We start from the raw sequence: 20,010 nt of genomic DNA on the forward strand, positions 1-20,010 counted from the left end.
TTAGGCCGGCTGCCGAGTCGCACGGCACAGGGACAGCTGTCGCTGGGGGTGTCCCCTCGATTGTTTAAAGATGAGATGCGGAAAGACGTCTGTTTGGCGAGTAAGCCCTTCTTGTTGTTAAGTCGGCACACTCGGGGCTCCGGCCTCGCCGAGTTATCCAGTGTTCCCAATGATGTTCAGTGCTACACCCCAGTGCCTCCTGCCCCAATGCATTTTTTTCTTCCAAATTTGTTTTCCAAACTCGTCACACACCCTAATTTCCCAATTTCGAATTATCAGATGCCGAAACAATATGCGGTTTTACTGTGTCGAACTTGTTTCGCACCGTACGTAGCCAACCGCGCTAATCTTTGGGTATGAATTTCAAGACTCGGTTTCCAATTAGGTTTTGTGCAGTAGGGAGATGGGCGATGTTTGTCTACCTCACTGGGCACTCTTTTGAGGCTGAGTCGACCTAGGGGGAGAACACATGAACTCCATACACAAGGACACAGAACCCCCCTGTAGCAAGTGCTGCTAGCAAGCACCGATGAAGGCCGGCACGGCACACGAGGGGGTGGGTGGCCTTTGTCTCCCCAATGGCGATGTTTACTACATGCCGAACCAGGTCATTTGAGGCTGAGTCGACCTACGGGAGGCCCAGCACCGATTTAGATAGTAGTCACTGGTGTCTCACTCACTCTAGAGAACAGGGGGAGATCATACAAACTCCACTCACTCACTCTGTAGAACAGGGGGAGATCATACAAACTCCACTCACTCTCTACAGAACAGGGGGAGATCATACAAACTCCACTCACTCACTCTGTAGAACAGGGCGAGATCATACAAACTCCACTCACTCTCTACAGAACGGGGGGAGATCATACAAACTCCACTCACTCACTCTGTAAAACAGGGCGAGATCATACAAACTCCACTCACTCACTCTGTAAAACAGGGCGAGATCATACAAACTCCACTCACTCACTCTGTAGAACAGGGGGAGATCATACAAACTCCACTCACTCACTCTGCAGAACAGGGGGAGATCACACAAACTCCCCTCACTCACTCTACAGAACAGGGGGAGATCATACAAACTCCACTCACTCACTCTGCAGAACAGGGGGAGATCATACAAACTCCACTCACTCACTCTGTAGAACAGGGGGAGATCATACAAACTCCACTCACTCACTCTGCAGAACAGGGGGAGATCATACAAACTCCACTCACTCACTCTACAGAACAGGGGGAGATCATACAAACTCCACTCACTCACTCTACAGAACAGGGGGAGATCATACAAACTCCACTCACTCACTCTGCAGAACAGGGGGAGATCACACAAACTCCACTCACTCACTCAAACTCCACTCACTCACTCTGTAGAACAGGGGGAGATCATTCAAACTCCACTCACTCTCAACAGAACAGGGGGAGATCACACAAACTCCACTCACTCACTCTACAGAACAGGGGGAGATCACACAAACTCCACTCACTCACTCTGTAGAACAGGGGGAGATCATAGACACTCCACTCACTCTGTAGAACAGGGGGAGATCATACAAACTCCACTCACTCTGTACAGAACGGGGGGAGATCATACAAACTCCACTCACTCACTCCAGATCAGTGGGAGATCATACAAACTCAATTCACTCTCTACAGAACGGGGAGATCATACAAACTCCGCTAACTCACTCACTCTGTAGAACAGGGGGAGATCATACAAACTCCATTCACTCTCTACAGAACGGGGAGATCATACAAACTCCACTAACTCACTCACTACAGAACAGGGGGAGATCATACAAACTCCACTCACTCACTCTCTGCAGAACAGAGGGAGATCATACAAACTCCATTCACTCACTCTGTAGAACAGGGGGAGATCATACAAACTCCACTCACTCTGTAGAACAGGGGGAGATCATACAAACTCCACTCACTCTCAACAGAACAGGGGGAGATCATACAAACTCCACTCACTTTATACAGAACAGAGGGAGATCATACAAACTCCACTCACTCACTCTGTAGAACAGGGGGAGATCATACAAACTCCACTCACTTTCTTCAGAACAGGGGGATATTACACAAACTCCACTCACTCACTCTGTAGAACAGGGGGAGATCATACAAACTCCACTCACTCACTCTGTAGAACAGGGGGAGATCACACAAACTCCACTCACTCTGTAGAACAGGGGGAGATCATACAAACTCCACTCACTCTGTAAAGAACGGGGGGAGATCACACAAACTCCACTCACTCTCTACAGAACGGGGGGAGATCATACAAACTCCACTCACTCACTCTCTACAGAACGGGGGGAGATCACACAAACTCCACTCACTCTCTACAGAACGGGGGGAAGTCACACAAACTCCACTCACTCTCTACAGAACGGGGGGAGGAACAGACAAAACATACACTAAAAGTGGCGTCCGAGTGGGGAATCCAACCCAGGGCCTTTCTGCCGCAAGGCAGCGGACGTCACCGCCGGCGCCCGTCGCGCACGCAACCGCGGGACAATCTGCGCGTGACGTCCGTGCCGCACGTGCCGCCCCCCCCCCCTCTGCCTCCGCCAGGTGAAGGCCCTGCTGGAGCAGCTGGACTCGCTGGAGGCGCTGTTCCCTTCGCTGCACGCGCTGCAGCGCGAGTTCCCGCGCTACGCCGCCGCCGACTTCCAGCGGCGAGTCAAGGCGCTGTGCCTGTGGCTGAACGTGACGCGCGACCTCAACCACAAGCTGGGCCTCATGGGAACCATCCTGGCCATCCGCGACGTCCCCGGCATGGAGTGGCCCGTCTTCGAGGTCACGTCGCCGCACTGGGCCTCCGGAGGGGGGGGGGCCGCCCGTCACGCCGCGTCGGGCGACGGGGGAGCCTCGTCCGGCTCGGAGACTGACGACGAGGACGAGGAGGAGGAGGACGAGATGGTGGTGGTGGTGGAAGAGGAGGAGGTGGATGGCAATGTGGCGACTCGGGGAGGAGGTGAGCGGTGTTGCCGCCCCCCCACCCACCCCCCTGCACCCCCCCCCGCCCCCCCGCTACCCACCCCCCCACCCCGGTGCGCCGTGGTGGCCCTCAACAGTCCGTTCAAGGCTCGACACGGGGGGGGTGGCGTCTTTGTGAGTCTCGGCGTCTGTGGTTGCTTGTATTGAAAGCTCGTTTGTTTAGAACTCCTTTCCGTCTTGAGTTTGTCATCCTTCCCCCGCACCTCCGTTTAGCACGGTTGGCTACGTACTGTGTGACAGAAGTCCGACATACGTACAGCTACAGAGCAATCTCTCGTCTCTGCGCTCCGACGCACGCAGCATCGGCAGCGCCCCGCTGCACCGCCGCCGCCACCACGACGGGCACCAGGCCGCACGTCCGTTTCCAGGAGTCGTTCTTCCGAGGCGGTCGAGCCGACAGCGAGGGAGAGGAGTCGCCCGGGACTCCGGACACGGAGGGGTCGTCCGAGGGGTCGCGGCCGCCCCCCGCGGCGCGCCACACGGCCATCTACCGCCCCTTCGTGGACAAGGCGCTCAAGCAGATGGGGCTGCGCAAGTTGATCATGCGGCTCCACCGGCTGCTGGACGGCTCGCTCCGCCGCGCCAGGGACGCTCTCATGCCGGAGGTGCACGGCGAGCAGGTGCGTGTGTGTGTGTGTCTGTGTGCGCGTGTGTGTCTGTGTGTGTGTCTATGTGCGTGTGTCTGTGTGCGTGTGTGTGTCTATGTGCGTGTATGTGTCTCTGTCTCCGTGTGTGTGTCTCTGTGCCCGTGTGTGTGTGTCTGTGTGCTCGTGTGTGTGTGTGCGTGTGTGTGTGTGTCTATGTGCGTGTGTGTGTGTGTTTTGCGTCTATGTGTGTGTGTGTCGTCTGCTTGTGTGTGTGTCTATGTGCATATGTGCGGGTGTGTCTATGTGCGTGTGTTTCTTTGTGCATGTGTGTATATACGTGCGTGTCTCCGTGTGAGTGTGCGTGTGTTTCTGTGTGTGAGTGTGCGTGTGTCTATGTGTGTGCTTGTATCTGTGCGTGTGTGCGGTAGTGTAGAGGTTAGCACGCTGCGCTACGAATCCGGCGACCCGAGTTCGATTCCCGCTCACGGCTAACACCACAGTGACGATAATTTGAACTGGTCCTGGGCATCCCCTAGGTCGACTCGGCCTCATATACCTCGTGCAAAGTTGGCCAAGCGTGGTGCTGGCCAACCACCCCTTTGTGTGCCACAGTGCCTGCAACTTGCTAACAGCGCTTGCCTCAACAGTCCACCGTGTAGCCTTCACAGACTGGCGGGGTAAGTGCTGTTAGCGAGTCGCACCTCTGAAGGCCGAGTGTGGAGGCTAGCACCACGCTCGGCCGCCTTTGTCTCCCCAATGGTGATGATTAGACACTGCACCAGGTACTCGTTTGAGGCTGAGTCGACCGACGCACCTGCTCACCCACCCACCCACACACCCTCCTACCGACCCGGCCACCAACCCGGCGAACCACCCACCCAGCCAGGACGACCTTCACCCAGCGGCGGATAGACCATGGCCGCCGTGTCCCACAGGACAGCGAGCTGGCGCTGGGCGGCAGCCCCCAGGACTACCTCCCCGAGCTGCTGGAGCGGCTCACCCTGCAGGAGTGCGCCGCCGCCCCTCCGGGCGAGGGGGGGGAGGGGGAGGAGGGGGAGGAGGCGGATGGGGGAGGGGAGGCCGGGCGCCAGCTGCTGGCCGAGCTGGAGCGCATGGGCCTGCCGTCGTTCCGGCCCGCGTACCTCGTGCTGTGCCGCATCCTCCTCAACGTCGTCCACGAATGCCTCAAGCTGCGCCTCGAGCAGAGGCCCGCGGGGGAGCCCTCGCTGCTCAGCGTCAAGCAGGTGCACGCACGCGCGCGTGTGTGTGTGTGTGTGCCCGTGTGTGTGTGTGTGTACCCGTGCGTGTGTGTGTGCCCGTGCGTGTGTGTGTGTGCCCGTGCGTGTGTGTGTGCCCGCGCGCGTGTGTGCCCGCGCGCGTGTGTGTGCCCGCACGCGTGCGTGTGTGTGTGCCCGTGCGCGTGTGTGTGCCCGCGCGCGTGTGTGTGTGTGCCCGCACGCGTGTGTGTGTGCCCGCACGCGTGTGTGTGCCCGTACACGCGCGTGTGTGTGTGTGCCCATGCGCGTGTGTGTGTGTGCCCATGCGCGTGTGTGTGTGTGCCTGTGCGTGTGTGTGTGTGCCCGTGTGTGTGTGTGTGCCCGCACGCGTGTGTGTGTGCCCGCACGCGCGCGTGTGTGTGTGTGTGTGTGCCCGCGCGCGTGTGTGTGTGCCCATGCGCGTGTGGGTGTGTGCCTGTGCGTGTGTGTGTACCCGTGTGTGTGTGTGTGTGTGCCCGCACGCGTGTGTGTGTGCCCGCACGTGCGTGTGTGTGTGCCCGCGCGCGTGTGTGTGTGCCCATGCGCGTGTGTGTGTGTGCCCATGTGCGTGTGTGTGTGTGCCTGTGCGTGTGTGTGTGTGCCCATGCGCGTGTGTGTGTGTGCCCATGCACGTGTGTGTGTGTGCCTGTGCGTGTGTGTGTGCCCGTGTGTGTGTGTGCCCGTGGGGAGCGGTGGTGTAGCGGTTAGCGCTACGCTGCGCTACGAACCCGGCGACACGGGTTCGATTCCCGCTCACGGCCAATATCAGTGACGATTATCTGAACCGGTCCCGGGCCTCCCCTAGGTCGACTCAGCCTCAAATGAGTACCTGGTGCGATGTGCAAACATCGCGACTAGGGGGACAAAGGCGGTCGGGCGTGGTGTTGGCCACCCACCCCCTCGTGTGCGTGCCGGCCTTCATAGGTGCTCGCTAACAGCACTTGCCCCTACAGTCTGTTAAGGCTATACGGGGTATCTTTGTCTTTGTGTGCCCGTGTGTGCGTTGGCCGGGCGTGGCACTTGCCACAACATCCCGTGGTGCGCCGTGAAAATCTTGACAAGTGCTGCTCGCGAATAGCACCTGCCCCCCACAGCCTGTTGGAGACATGCGTCTCTCCGTGCGTCTCTCCGTGCGTGCGTGTGCGTGTGCAGCTCGTGCGAGAGTGCAAGGAGGTGATCAAGGGCGGCCTCATCGTGAAGCAGTACTACCAGCTGATGACGCACTCGGTGCTCGAGGGGGAGCAGCCCGAGCCCGAGCAGGACATCGACGAGTTCGAGGACGACCTCCAGAAGATGCTCACCGTGAGAGCGTCGACAACAACACCACCACCATCACCACCACCATCACCACCATCACCACCATCACCACCACCACTATCACCACCAGCACTATCAACACCGCTATCACCACCACCGCTGTCACTACCACCACCACTTAAATCACAACTGTCATCAACACCACTCACCACCAACACTGCCGCCACCACCACTATCAACACCACTCTGACCCAGAGGTCGCAAACGGGTTTTGATTCCTTACCCGTACCCGTACCCTACCCGTACCCGGCCGGGTACGGGTAGGGTACGGGTATCGGGTACCTGATTGCGACCTCTGGGATGAAGCCATGTTGCAGGCGCGGGTGGGTTGATTCTAGGAACTTGAATTGTGAGAAGAGACAAGACGTTGGGAAATGAGTGACAAACGGTGACTCACCAGTGACTCACGGTCTACCCGTACCCATACCCGGCCGCACCAGGGTCGCAAACGGCTACCCGTACCCGTACCCGGCCGGGTACGGGTAGCCGGGTATCGGGTAGGGTACGGGTATCGGGTACCCGGTTGCGACCTCTGCTCTGACCCCCGCCGCCACTCTCACCACCACCACCACTACCACCACAACCACCTACAAGCGAAGCGGAGTCGCCAGGTCGTCTCGCGCAGAGGACAGCCCGGCCCTGCTTGGCCCCGGGGCAGGTTTTGGCACCACGGTGCGGTCACGGCTCGGCTCGCATGGACCAGTGGAAAAGGGACGTGTGCGTGTGCGCGCGTGTGCGCGTCTGTGTGTCCGTGTCTGTGTGTCCGCAAGTTGGTACAGTAGGGGGGCACAGGTGGTGCATCTTTCAGTCATCTCAGTCAGTCGACCCATGGCATCTGTTTATGTCCCGTGACCTCCTGCCAAGTGGAAGTTTGACACTTCACGTGGCCTTAAAGAGCAGCTGGCCTGGCACAAGCGCCGTGGTGACGTCACCGCCACTTAGTGGCGGATGGCGGCGGTTCTTGTTGTCTGCATGGAGTGTAGCAGGTAGTGCGCTGCGCCACTTACCCGGCCAGTCGAGTTCGATTCCCTCTCACGACCACCAACACCAGTGACGATTATCTCAACCTTCTGGTTCTCCCCGACGTCGACTCAGCCTCAAACGAGTACCTAGCGCGATGTGTAAAAACATCGCCACTAGGGAGACAAAGGCGGCCAGACGTGATTGCTGGCCACCCACCCCCTGGTGCGACATGCCTGGGCCTCCGTAGGTGGTGCTACTCGCTCGCGGGACTTTCCCCAACAGTCGGTGAAGGCTATACGGGGGACCTTTGTCTCTATGCAGGTGTACTACGAGTACATCCAGAGCTGGATCAGCATGCTGCAGCACCTGCCCCAGGCCTCGTATGGCCTCAAGAACCTGCTGGAGGAGGAGTGGGGCTTCAGCAAGCAGGTGGTGCCACTCGTGCGCGGGGGAGAGGCGCAGGCCGGCACCCTCTTCTGGTGCGGCACTCACCTACCCCCTCACCCACCCGCTCACCCACCCGCTCGCTCACCCACCTGCTCATCCACCCGCTCGCCCACCCGCTCACCCACCCACTCACCCACCCGCTCACCCACCCACCCGCTCACCCACCCGCTCACCCACCCGCTCACCCACCCGCTCGCTCACCCACCTGCTCATCCACCCGCTCGCCCACCCGCTCACCCACCCTCTCACCCACCCGCTCACCCACCCACTCACACACCCGCTCGTTCACCCACCTGCTTGCCCACCTGCATGCCCACCCACTCACCCACCCACTCACCCACCCACCCGCTCACCCACCCGCTCACCCACCCGCTCACCCACCCGCTCACCCACCCGCTCACCCACCCGCTCACCCACCCGCTCACCCACCTGCTCACCCACCCACCCGCTCACCCACTCACCCACCCGCTCAACCACCCACTCACCCAGCCACTCACCTACCTGCTCGCCCACCCACTCACCTACCCGCGCGCCCACCCGCTCGGCTAATCCATCACCTACCCCCTCACCTACCCCCTCACCCACCCTCTCACCCACCTGCTCACCCACCCGCTCGCTCACCCACCCACTCACCCACTTGCCCACCCACTGGCCCACCCGCTCGCTCACCCACCCACCCTCTCACCCACCCACCCACCCGCTGGCCCACCCCGCGGTGTTGACGTTCCCCGCTCTCGTCGCCGCAGTGACATCGCTCGCGAGCTGCTGCAGTCGACGGGCGACTTCCTGCGCCACGGGGCGCGCCGCCTGTGCTCGGAGCTGCACGTGAGCCCCAACGACAGCGTGCAGTCCGACGGCATCCGGTCAGCCACACCGCCAATATCTCTCTGTCTGTCGTGTGTGTGTACTGTGTGTACTGTGTGTGTGTGTGTACTGTGTGTGTGTGACTTTATGTGTGTGTTACTCTGTGTGTGTGTTACTCTGTGTGTGTGTACTGTGTGTGTGTGTGTACTGTGTGTGTGTACTGTGTGTGTACTGTGTGTGCGTGTGTGACTCTATGTATGTGTGTGTGTAATTTGTGTGTGTGACTCTGTGTGTGATGTATGTGTACTGTGTGTGTGTGACTGTGTGTGTATGACTCTGTGTGTACTGTGTGTGTGTGACTGTGTGTGTGTGACTGTGTGTGTACTGTGTGTGTGTGACTCTGTGTGTGTGTGTGCGTGGCAATATCTTTTCATCGGTTGCGTAACGCTGTGTGGAAGCTACCTGGTCTGTCGCTCCGCACGAAGCTTCAGGTCTTTTCGGCCACGGTCATTCCCTCCCTTCTCTACGCTTGCGAAACGTGGACCCCCCTAATGGAGCATCTTCGCCGGTTGGAAACATTTAGGCTGGCCTGCCTACGATCCATCCTGGGTTTAACCAGGCTGGATTGTGTGAGGAGCTCACAAATCCTTGAAAGATCTGGACAAAGTCCCATCGGTGAGCTCCTCCGGCAGGCAAGGCTGCGTTGGCTGGGTCATGTAGCCCGCATGCCCAGCCACCGCATGCCTAAACAGCTTTTGTTCGGCCAGATCGAGGGGGCTAAATGGGCGCGGCACGGGCTAGAGAAGAGATGGAATGATGTGGTACAGGAGGACGTGGAGCTGAGTGGACTTGCCGATGACTGGTACCAGCGGTGTCAAGATCGGCCTCAGTGGAGGAGGCTCGTGAAGGACGCTATTGGGCAGTTGGAGGCAGTCGCCCTCCAACAACAACGGAGGGCGGAGGAGCGACGCTCACAACAACGAGCGGAGCGCCGGGTGGCTAAAGCACAGCAAGTTGGCACAGTAGGGGGCACAGGTGGTGCATCAGCCAGTCATCTCGGTCATCTCGGTCAGTCGACCCGTGGCACCTGGGTCTGCCCCGTGACCTCCTGCCAGCGGGCGTTCGACACTTCACGTGGCCTCAAGGTGCACTTGGCCTGGCACAAGCGTCGTGGTGATGTCACCACCACTTAGTGGCGAATGGCGGTTGTTGTTGTGACTCTGTGTGTGTTACTCTGTGCGTGTGTTACTCTGTGTGTGTGACTCACTCCCCTCTCCCTGCGTGTGTGTGTGTCTCTCCCTGTGTGTGTGTCTCTCCCTGTGTGTGTGTGTGTGTCTCTCCCCGCGTCACGTGTCTGTGTCTCTCCCCACGTCACGCGCGTCTCCCCGGCGTCGTCTCCCCGCATGTCGCCTGCGCTGCAGGCGCTCCGTGATCGAGACGTGCCGAGCCGTGAAGGAGCTCTTCCACGAGGCGCGCGAGCGAGCCTCCAAGGCTCTCGGCTTCGCCAAGATGCTCAAGAAGGTCCCGCCGCTCACTCCTCTCTGTGCTGCCACTTGCCGTGACGTAGGCGCGCCCCGGCGTGCGCTCCGTGAGAGCCTGGAGTGCGCGCGGGAGTGAACCTGGGGGAGACAGAGGCGGCCGGGGGTGCTGCTGTCCACCCACCCATCTTTTGCGCGCCTTTTTGGCCTTGACAGGCGTTCGCAAAACGGCACTTGTCCCAAAAGTTTGTGAAGGCCACACGGGGGATATTTGTCTTTGTGCATGTGAGTGCGTCCGTCCGGGTGTCAATGGGAGTGCCATGCGCGTGTGTCTGGTGACGATGTGCGTGTGTCTGGTGATGACGTGTGTGTGTCTGGTGACGATGTGTGTGTGTCTGGTGATGACGTGTGTGTGTCTGGTGATGACGTGTGTGTGTCTGGTGACGACGTGTGTGTGTCTGGTGATGACGTGTGTGTGTCTGGTGACGACGTGTGTGTGTCTGGTGATGACGTGTGTGTGTCTGGTGACGACGTGTGTGTGTCTGGTGATGACGTGTGTGTGTCTGGTGACGACGTGCGTGTGTCTGGTGACGACGTGCGTGTGTCTGGTGATGACGTGTGTGTGTCTGGTGATGACGCGTGTGTGTCTGGTGACGACGTGTGTGTGTCTGGTGATGACGTGTGTGTGTCTGGTGATGACGTGCGTGTGTCTGGTGATGACGTGTGTGTGTCTGGTGATGACGCGTGTGTGTCTGGTGACGATGTGTGTGTGTCTGGTGATGACGTGTGTGTGTCTGGTGACGACGTGCGTGTGTCTGGTGATGACGTGTGTGTGTCTGGTGATGACGTGCGTGTGTCTGGTGACGACGTGCGTGTGTCTGGTGATGACGTGTGTGTGTCTGGTGATGACGTGTGTGTGTCTGGTGATGACGTGTGTGTGTCTGGTGATGATGTGTGTGTGTCTGGTGATGACGTGTGTGTGTCTGGTGATGACGTGTGTGTGTCTGGTGACGACGTGCGTGTGTCTGGTGATGACGTGTGTGTGTCTGGTGACGACGTGTGTGTGTCTGGTGACGACGTGTGTGTGTCTGGTGATGACGTGTGTGTGTCTGGTGACGACGTGCGTGTGTCTGGTGATGACGTGTGTGTGTCTGGTGACGACGTGTGTGTGTCTGGTGATGACGTGTGTGTGTCTGGTGATGACGTGTGTGTGTCTGGTGATGACGTGTGTGTGTCTGGTGACGACGTGCGTGTGTCTGGTGACGACGTGTGTGTGTCTGGGGATGACGCGTGTGTGTCTGGTGACGACGTGTGTGTGTCTGGTGATGACGTGTGTGTGTCTGGTGATGACGTGTGTGTGTCTGGTGATGACGTGTGTGTGTCTGGTGACGACGTGCGTGTGTCTGGTGATGACGTGTGTGTGTCTGGTGATGACGTGTGTGTGTCTGGTGATGACGTGTGTGTGTCTGGTGATTGACTGTGTGTGTCTGGTGATGACGTGTGTGTGTCTGGTGACGACGTGCGTATGTCTGGTGATGACGTGTGTGTGTCTGGTGACGACGTGTGTGTGTCTGGTGACGACGTGTGTGTGTCTGGTGATGACGTGTGTGTGTCTGGTGACGATGTGTGTGTGTCTGGTGACGACGTGTGTGTGTCTGGTGATGACGTGTGTGTGTCTGGTGACGACGTGTGTGTGTCTGGTGACGACGTGCGTGTGTCTGGTGATGACGTGTGTGTGTCTGGTGACGACGTGTGTGTGTCTGGTGATGACGTGTGTGTGTCTGGTGACGATGTGTGTGTGTCTGGTGATGACGTGTGTGTGTCTGGTGATGACGTGCGTGTGTCTGGTGACGACGTGTGTGTGTCTGGTGATGACGTGTGTGTGTCTGGTGATGACGTGTGTGTGGTCTGGTGACGACGTGCGTGTGTCTGGTGATGACGTGTGTGTGTCTGGTGACGACGTGTGTGTGTCTGGTGACGACGTGTGTGTGTCTGGTGATGACGTGTGTGTGTCTGGTGACGACGTGCGTGTGTCTGGTGATGACGTGTGTGTGTCTGGTGACGACGCGTGTGTGTCTGGTGACGACGTGTGTGTGTCTGGTGATGACGTGTGTGTGTCTGGTGACGACGTGTGTGTGTCTGGTGATGACGTGCGTGTGTCTGGTGACGACGTGTGTGTGTCTGGTGATGACGTGTGTGTGTCTGGTGACGACGTGTGTGTGTCTGGTGATGACGTGCGTGTGTCTGGTGATGACGTGTGTGTGTCTGGTGATGACGTGTGTGTGTCTGGTGACGACGTGCGTGTGTCTGGTGACGACGTGTGTGTGTCTGGTGACGACGTGTGTGTGTCTGGTGATGACGTGTGTGTGTCTGGTGATGACGTGTGTGTGTCTGGTGACGACGTGCGTGTGTCTGGTGACGACGTGTGTGTGTCTGGTGATGACGTGTGTGTGTCTGGTGACGACGTGCGTGTGTCTGGTGATGACGTGCGTGTGTCTGGTGATGACGTGTGTGTGTCTGGTGACGACGTGCGTGTGTCTGGTGATGACGTGTGTGTGTCTGGTGATGACGTGTGTGTGTCTGGTGATGACGTGTGTGTGTCTGGTGACGACGTGCGTGTGTCTGGTGATGACGTGCGTGTGTCTGGTGATGACGTGCGTGTGTCTGGTGATGACGTGTGTGTGTCTGGTGATGACGTGCGTGTGTCTGGTGATGACGTGCGTGTGTCTGGTGATGACGTGTGTGTGTCTGGTGATGACGTGGGTGTGTCTGGTGATGACGTGCGTGTGTCTGGTGATGACGTGCGTGTGTCTGGTGATGACGTGCGTGTGTCTGGTGATGACGTGCGTGTGTCTGGTGATGACGTGCGTGTGTCTGGTGATGACGTGTGTGTGTCTGGTGATGACGTGCGTGTGTCTGGTGATGACGTGCGTGTGTCTGGTGATGACGTGTGGTGGTCTGGTGATGACGTGTGTGTGTCTGGTGATGACGTGCGTGTGTCTGGTGATGACGTGCGTGTGTCTGGTGATGACGTGCGTGTGTCTGGTGATGACGTAGTGTGTGTCTGGTGATGACGTGTGTGTGTCTGGTGAGGACGTGTGTGTGTCTGGTGACGACGTGTGTGTGTCTGGTGATGACGTGCGTGTGTCTGGGTGACGACGTGTGTGTGTCTGGTGACGACGTGTGTGTTGTCTGGTGACGACGTGTGTGTGTCTGGTGACGACGTGCGTGTGTCTGGTGATGACGTGTGTGTCTGGTGATGACGTGCGTGTGTCTGGTGATGACGTGTGTGTGTCTGGTGACGACGTGTGTGTGTCTGGTGACGACGTGTGTGTGTCTGGTGACGACGTGTGGTGTGTCTGGGTGATGACGTGCGTGTGTCTGGTGACGACGTGTGTGTGTCTGGTGATTGACGTGTGTGTGTCTGGTGACGCACGTGTGTGTCTGGTGACGACGTGCGTGTGTCTGGTGATGACGTGTGTGTGTCTGGTGATGACGTGCGTGTGTCTGGTGATGACGTGCGTGTGTCTGGTGATGACGTGCGTGTGTCTGGTGATGACGTGCGTGTGTCTGGTGATGACGTGTGTGTGTCTGGTGACGACGTGTGTGTGTCTGGTGACGACGTGCGTGTGTCTGGTGATGACGTGCGTGTGTCTGGTGACGACGTGCGTGTGTCTGGTGATGACGTGTGTGTCTGGTGACGACGTGCGTGTGTCTGGTGATGACGTGTGTGTGTCTGGTGATGACGTGCGTGTGTCTGGTGATGACGTGTGTGTGTCTGGTGATGACGTGCGTGTGTCTGGTGATGACGTGTGTGTCTGGTGATGACGTGTGTGTGTCTGGTGATGACGTGCGTGTGTCTGGTGATGACGTGTGTGTGTCTGGTGATGACGTGCGTGTGTCTGGTGATGACGTGTGTGTGTCTGGTGATGACGTGCGGTGATGACGTGCGTGTTCCTGTGATGACGTGCGTGTGTCTGGTGACGACGTGCGTGTGTCTGGTGATGACGTGTGTTGTGCTGGTGACGACGGCGTGTGTCTGGTGATGACGTTGTGTGTGTCTGGTGATGACGTGCGTGTGTCTGGTGATGACGTGTGTGTGTCTGGTGATGACGTGCGTGTGTCTGGTGATGACGTGTGGTGTGTCTGTGATGACGTGTGTGTGTCTGGTGATGACGTGCGTGTGCTGGTGATGACGTGTGTGTGTCTGGTGATGACGTGTGTGTGTCTGGTGATGACGTGTGTGTGTCTGGTGATGACGTGTGGTGTCTGGTGATGACGTGCGTGTGTCTGGTGACGACGTGTGTGGTGTCTGGTGTGACGACGTGCGTGTGTCTGGTGATGACGTGTGTGTGTCTGGTGACGACGTGCGTGTGTCTGGTGATGACGTGCGTGTGTCTGGTGATGACGTGCGTGTGTCTGGTGATGACGTGTGTGTGTCTGGTGATGACGGCGTGTGTCTGGTGATGACGTGTGTGTGTCTGGTGATGACGTGTGTGTGTCTGGTGATGACGTGCGTGTGTCTGGTGATGACGTGCGTGTGTCTGGTGATGACGTGCGTGTGTCTGGTGATGACGTGTGTGTGTCTGGTGACGACGTGTGTGTGTCTGGTGACGACGTGCGTGTGTCTGGTGATGACGTGCGTGTGTCTGGTGACGACGTGCGTGTGTCTGGTGATGACGTGTGTGTGTCTGGTGATGACGTGCGTGTGTCTGGTGATGACGTGTGTGTGTCTGGTGATGACGTGCGTGTGTCTGGTGATGACGTGTGTGTGTCTGGTGATGACGTGTGTGTGTCTGGTGATGACGTGCGTGTGTCTGGTGATGACGTGTGTGTGTCTGGTGATGACGTGTGTGTGTCTGGTGATGACGTGTGTGTGTCTGGTGATGACGTGTGTGTGTCTGGTGATGACGTGCGTGTGTCTGGTGATGACGTGTGTGTGTCTGGTGATGACGTGTGTGTGTCTGGTGACGACGTGTGTGTGTCTGGTGACGACGTGTGTGTGTCTGGTGATGACGTGTGTGTGTCTGGTGACGATGTGTGTGTGTCTGGTGACGACGTGTGTGTGTCTGGTGACGACGTGCGTGTGTCTGGTGATGACGTGTGTGTGTCTGGTGACGACGTGTGTGTGTCTGGTGATGACGTGTGTGTGTCTGGTGACGATGTGTGTGTGTCTGGTGATGACGTGTGTGTGTCTGGTGATGACGTGCGTGTGTCTGGTGACGACGTGTGTGTGTCTGGTGATGACGTGTGTGTGTCTGGTGATGACGTGTGTGTGTCTGGTGACGACGTGCGTGTGTCTGGTGATGACGTGTGTGTGTCTGGTGACGACGTGTGTGTGTCTGGTGACGACGTGTGTGTGTCTGGTGATGACGTGTGTGTGTCTGGTGACGACGTGCGTGTGTCTGGTGATGACGTGTGTGTGTCTGGTGACGACGCGTGTGTGTCTGGTGATGACGTGTGTGTGTCTGGTGACGACGTGCGTGTGTCTGGTGATGACGTGCGTGTGTCTGGTGACGACGTGTGTGTGTCTGGTGATGACGTGTGTGTGTCTGGTGACGACGTGTGTGTGTCTGGTGATGACGTGCGTGTGTCTGGTGACGACGTGTGTGTGTCTGGTGATGACGTGTGTGTGTCTGGTGACGACGTGTGTGTGTCTGGTGATGACGTGTGTGTGTCCTGGTGATGAAGTGCGTGTGTCTGGTGATGACGTGTGTGTGTCTGGTGATGACGTGCGTGTGTCTGGTGACGACGTGTGTGTGTCTGGTGATGACGTGTGGTGTCTGGTGATGACGTGCGTGTGTCCTGGTGATGACGTGTGGTGTCTGGTGATGACGTGCGTGTGTCTGGTGACGACGTGTGTGTGTCTGGTGATGACGTGTGTGTGTCTGGTGATGACGTGTGGGGTGTCTGGTGATGACGTGTGTGTGTCTGGTGATGACGTTGTGTGTCTGGTGATGACGTGTGTGTGTCTGGTGATGACGTGTGTGTGTCTGGTGACGACGTGTGTGTGTCTGGTGACGACGTGTGTGCTGGTGATGACGGTGTGTGTGTCTGGTGATGACGTGTGTGTGTCTGGTGCCGACGTGTGTGTGTCTGGTGAGGACGTGTGTGTGTCTGGTGATGACGTGTGTGTGTCTGGTGACGACGTGTGTGTGTCTGGTGATGACGTGTGTGTGTCTGGTGATGACGTGTGTGTTGTCTGGTGACGACGTGTGTGGTGTCTGGTGATGACGTGTGTGTGTCTGTGAATGACGTGTGTGTGCTGGTGACGACGTGTGGTGTGCTGGTGATGACGTGTGTGTGTCTGGTGATGACGTGTGTGTGTCTGGTGACGACGTGTGTGTGTCTGGTGATGACGTGTGTGTTCTGGTGATGACTGTGTGTGTGTCTGGTGATGACGTGTGTGGTGTCTGGTGATGACGTGTGGTGTGTCTGGTGACGACGTGTGTGTGTCTGGTGATGACGTGTTGGTGTCTGGTGATGACGTGCGTGTGTCTGGTGTGACGTGTGTGTGTCTGGATGAACGACGTGTGTGTGTCTGGTGATGACGTGCGTGTGTCTGGTGATGACGTGTGTGTGTCTGGTGACGACGTCGTGTGTGTGTCTGGTGATGACGTGTGTGTGTCTGGTGAGACGTGCGTGTGTCTGGTGATGACGTGTGTGTGTCTGGTGTGGACGTGTGTGTGTCTGGTGACGACGTGTGTGTGTCTGGTGATGACGTGCGCTGTGTGTGTTGGACGACGTGTGTGTGTGTCTGGTGATGACGTGTGTGTGTCTGGTGACGACGTGGTGTGTGTGTGCTGTGATGACGTGTGTGTGTCTGGTGATGACGTGTGTGTGTCTGGTGATGACGTGTGTGTGTCTGGTGATGACGTGACGTGCGTGTGTCTGGTGACGACGTGTGTGTGTCTGGTGATGACGTGTGTGTCTGGTGATGACGTGGTTGCTGTGTCTGGTGATGACGTGTGTGTGTGTCTGGTGATGACGTGTGTGTCTGGTGACGACGTGTGTGTGTCTGGTGATGACGTGTGTGTGTCTGGTGATGACGTGCTGTGTGTCTGGTGATGACGTGTGTGTGTCTGGTGATGACGTGTGTGTGTCTTGGTGATGACGTGTGTGTGTCTGGTGATGACGTGTGTGTCTGGTTGACGTGTGTGTGTTCTGGTGAGACGTGTGTGTGTCTTTACGTGTGTGTGTCTGGTATGACGTGTGTGTGTCTGGTGAGGACGTGTGGTGTGTCTGGTGACGACGTGGTGTGTGTCTGGTGATGACGTGTGGGTGTCTGGTGATGACGTGTGTGTGCTGGTGACGACGTGCGTGTGTCTGGTGAATGACGTGTGCTGTGATGTGATTCTGGTGATGACGTTTAGTGTGTGTCTTGTGACGACGTGTGTGTTGTCTGGTGATGACGTGTGTGTTCTGGTGATGACGCGTGTGTGTCTGGTGACGATGTGTGTGTGTCTGGTGATGACGTGTGTGTGTCTGGTGATGACGTGTGTGTGTCTGGTGACGACGTGTGTGTGTCTGGTGATGACGTGTGTGTGTCTGGTGATGACGTGTGTGTGTCTGGTGATGACGTGTGTGTGTCTGGTGATGACGTGCGTGTGTCTGGTGACGATGTGTGTGTGTCTGGTGACGACGTGTGTGTGTCTGGTGATGACGTGCGTGTGTCTGGTGATGACGTGTGTGTGTCTGGTGACGACGTGTGTGTGTCTGGTGATGACGTGTGTGTGTCTGGTGATGACGTGCGTGTGTCTGGTGATGACGTGTGTGTGTCTGGTGATGACGTGCGTGTGTCTGGTGACGACGTGCGTGTGTCTGGTGATGACGTGTGTGTGTCTGGTGACGACGTGTGTGTGTCTGGTGATGACGTGCGTGTGTCTGGTGATGACGTGTGTGTGTCTGGTGATGACGTGTGTGTGTCTGGTGATGACGTGTGTGTGTCTGGTGATGACGTGCGTGTGTCTGGTGACGACGTGTGTGTGTCTGGTGACGACGTGTGTGTGTCTGGTGACGACGTGTGTGTGTCTGGTGATGACGTGCGTGTGTCTGGTGATGACGTGTGTGTGTCTGGTGATGACGTGCGTGTGTCTGGTGACGACGTGTGTGTGTCTGGTGACGACGTGTGTGTGTCTGGTGACGACGCGTGTGTGTCTGGTGATGACGTGTGTGTGTCTGGTGATGACGTGTGTGTGTCTGGTGATGACGTGCGTGTGTCTGGTGATGACGTGTGTGTGTCTGGTGATGACGTGCGTGTGTCTGTTGATGACGTGTGTGTGTCTGGTGATGACGTGTGTGTGTCTGGTGATGACGTGTGTGTGTCTGGTGACGACGCGTGTGTGTCTGGTGATGACGTGCGTGTGTCTGGTGATGACGTGCGTGTGTCTGGTGATGACGTGTGTGTGTCTGGTGACGACGTGTGTGTGTCTGGTGATGACGTGCGTGTGTCTGGTGATGACGTGCGTGTGTCTGGTGATGACGTGTGTGTGTCTGGTGATGACGCGTGTGTGTCTGGTGATGACGTGCGTGTGTCTGGTGATGACGCGTGTGTGTCTGGTGACGACGTGTGTGTGTCTGGTGATGACGTGCGTGTGTCTGGTGATGACGTGCGTGTGTCTGGTGATGACGTGTGTGTGTCTGGTGACGACGCGTGTGTGTCTGGTGATGACGCGTGTGTGTCTGGTGATGACGTGTGTGTGTCTGGTGATGACGTGTGTGTGTCTGGTGATGACGTGTGTGTGTCTGGTGACGACGTGTGTGTGTCTGGTGACGACGTGTGTGTGTCTGGTGATGACGCGTGTGTGTCTGGTGATGACGTGTGTGTGTCTGGTGATGACGTGTGTGTGTCTGGTGATGACGCGTGTGTGTCTGGTGATGACGCGTGTGTGTCTGGTGATGACGTGTGTGTGTCTGGTGACGACGTGTGTGTGTCTGGTGATGACGCGTGTGTGTCTGGTGATGACGTGCGTGTGTCTGGTGATGACGCGTGTGTGTCTGGTGACGACGTGTGTGTGTCTGGTGATGACGTGCGTGTGTCTGGTGATGACGTGCGTGTGTCTGGTGATGACGTGTGTGTGTCTGGTGATGACGTGCGTGTGTCTGGTGATGACGTGTGTGTGTCTGGTGACGACGCGTGTATGTCTGGTGATGACGTGTGTGTGTCTGGTGATGACGTGTGTGTGTCTGGTGATGACGTGTGTGTGTCTGGTGATGACGTGTGTGTGTCTGGTGATGACGCGTGTGTGTCTGGTGACGACGTGTGTGTGTCTGGTGATGACGTGTGTGTGTCTGGTGATGACGCGTGTGTGTCTGGTGACGACGTGTGTGTGTCTGGTGACGACGTGCGTGTGTCTGGTGACGACGTGTGTGTGTCTGGTGACGACGTGCGTGTGTCTGGTGACGACGTGTGTGTGTCTGGTGATGACGTGTGTGTGTCTGGTGACGACGTGTGTGTGTCTGGTGATGACGTGTGTGTGTCTGGTGACGACGTGTGTGTGTCTGGTGACGACGTGTGTGTGTCTGGTGACGACGTGTGTGTGTCTGGTGACGACGTGTGTGTGTCTGGTGACGACGTGCGTGTGTCTGGTGATGACGTGTGTGTGTCTGGTGACGACGTGCGTGTGTCTGGTGATGACGTGTGTGTGTCTGGTGATGACGTGCGTGTGTCTGGTGATGACGTGCGTGTGTCTGGTGATGACGTGCGTGTGTCTGGTGATGACGTGTGTGTGTCTGGTGATGACGTGTGTGTGTCTGGTGATGACGTGCGTGTGTCTGGTGATGACGTGTGTGTGTCTGGTGATGACGTGTGTGTGTCTGGTGATGACGTGTGTGTGTCTGGTGATGACGTGTGTGTGTCTGGTGATGACGTGTGTGTGTCTGGTGATGACGTGTGTGTGTCTGGTGATGACGTGCGTGTGTCTGGTGATGACGTGCGTGTGTCTGGTGATGACGTGTGTGTGTCTGGTGATGACGTGTGTGTGTCTGGTGATGACGTGTGTGTGTCTGGTGACGACGTGTGTGTGTCTGGTGATGACGTGTGTGTGTCTGGTGACGACGTGTGTGTGTCTGGTGATGACGTGTGTGTGTCTGGTGATGACGTGTGTGTGTCTGGTGACGACGTGCGTGTGTCTGGTGATGACGTGTGTGTGT

The 20,010-nt window shown here is 57.5% G+C and overlaps 1 protein-coding gene across 1 annotated transcript in view; it reads left to right on the top strand.

The window, feature by feature from the left end:
- The window catches only part of MAP3K4 (mitogen-activated protein kinase kinase kinase 4), a 106,292-nt gene that overhangs the window by 57,912 nt on the left and 28,370 nt on the right, over nucleotides 1-20,010 (top strand). The window contains exons 4-10 of the mRNA XM_061574745.1: nucleotides 2,581-2,983; nucleotides 3,307-3,626; nucleotides 4,529-4,837; nucleotides 6,002-6,151; nucleotides 7,451-7,608; nucleotides 8,323-8,439; nucleotides 9,802-9,901. Coding sequence (XP_061430729.1) covers nucleotides 2,581-2,983; nucleotides 3,307-3,626; nucleotides 4,529-4,837; nucleotides 6,002-6,151; nucleotides 7,451-7,608; nucleotides 8,323-8,439; nucleotides 9,802-9,901 — 1,557 coding nt within the window. The remainder of the gene's footprint in view (nucleotides 1-2,580; nucleotides 2,984-3,306; nucleotides 3,627-4,528; nucleotides 4,838-6,001; nucleotides 6,152-7,450; nucleotides 7,609-8,322; nucleotides 8,440-9,801; nucleotides 9,902-20,010) is intronic.

Source organism: Lethenteron reissneri, chromosome 56 (genome assembly GCF_015708825.2).
Source record: "Lethenteron reissneri isolate LAM-NWPU_2019-01 chromosome 56, ASM1570882v1, whole genome shotgun sequence".
In the NCBI taxonomy this organism is placed as follows: domain Eukaryota; kingdom Metazoa; phylum Chordata; class Hyperoartia; order Petromyzontiformes; family Petromyzontidae; genus Lethenteron; species Lethenteron reissneri.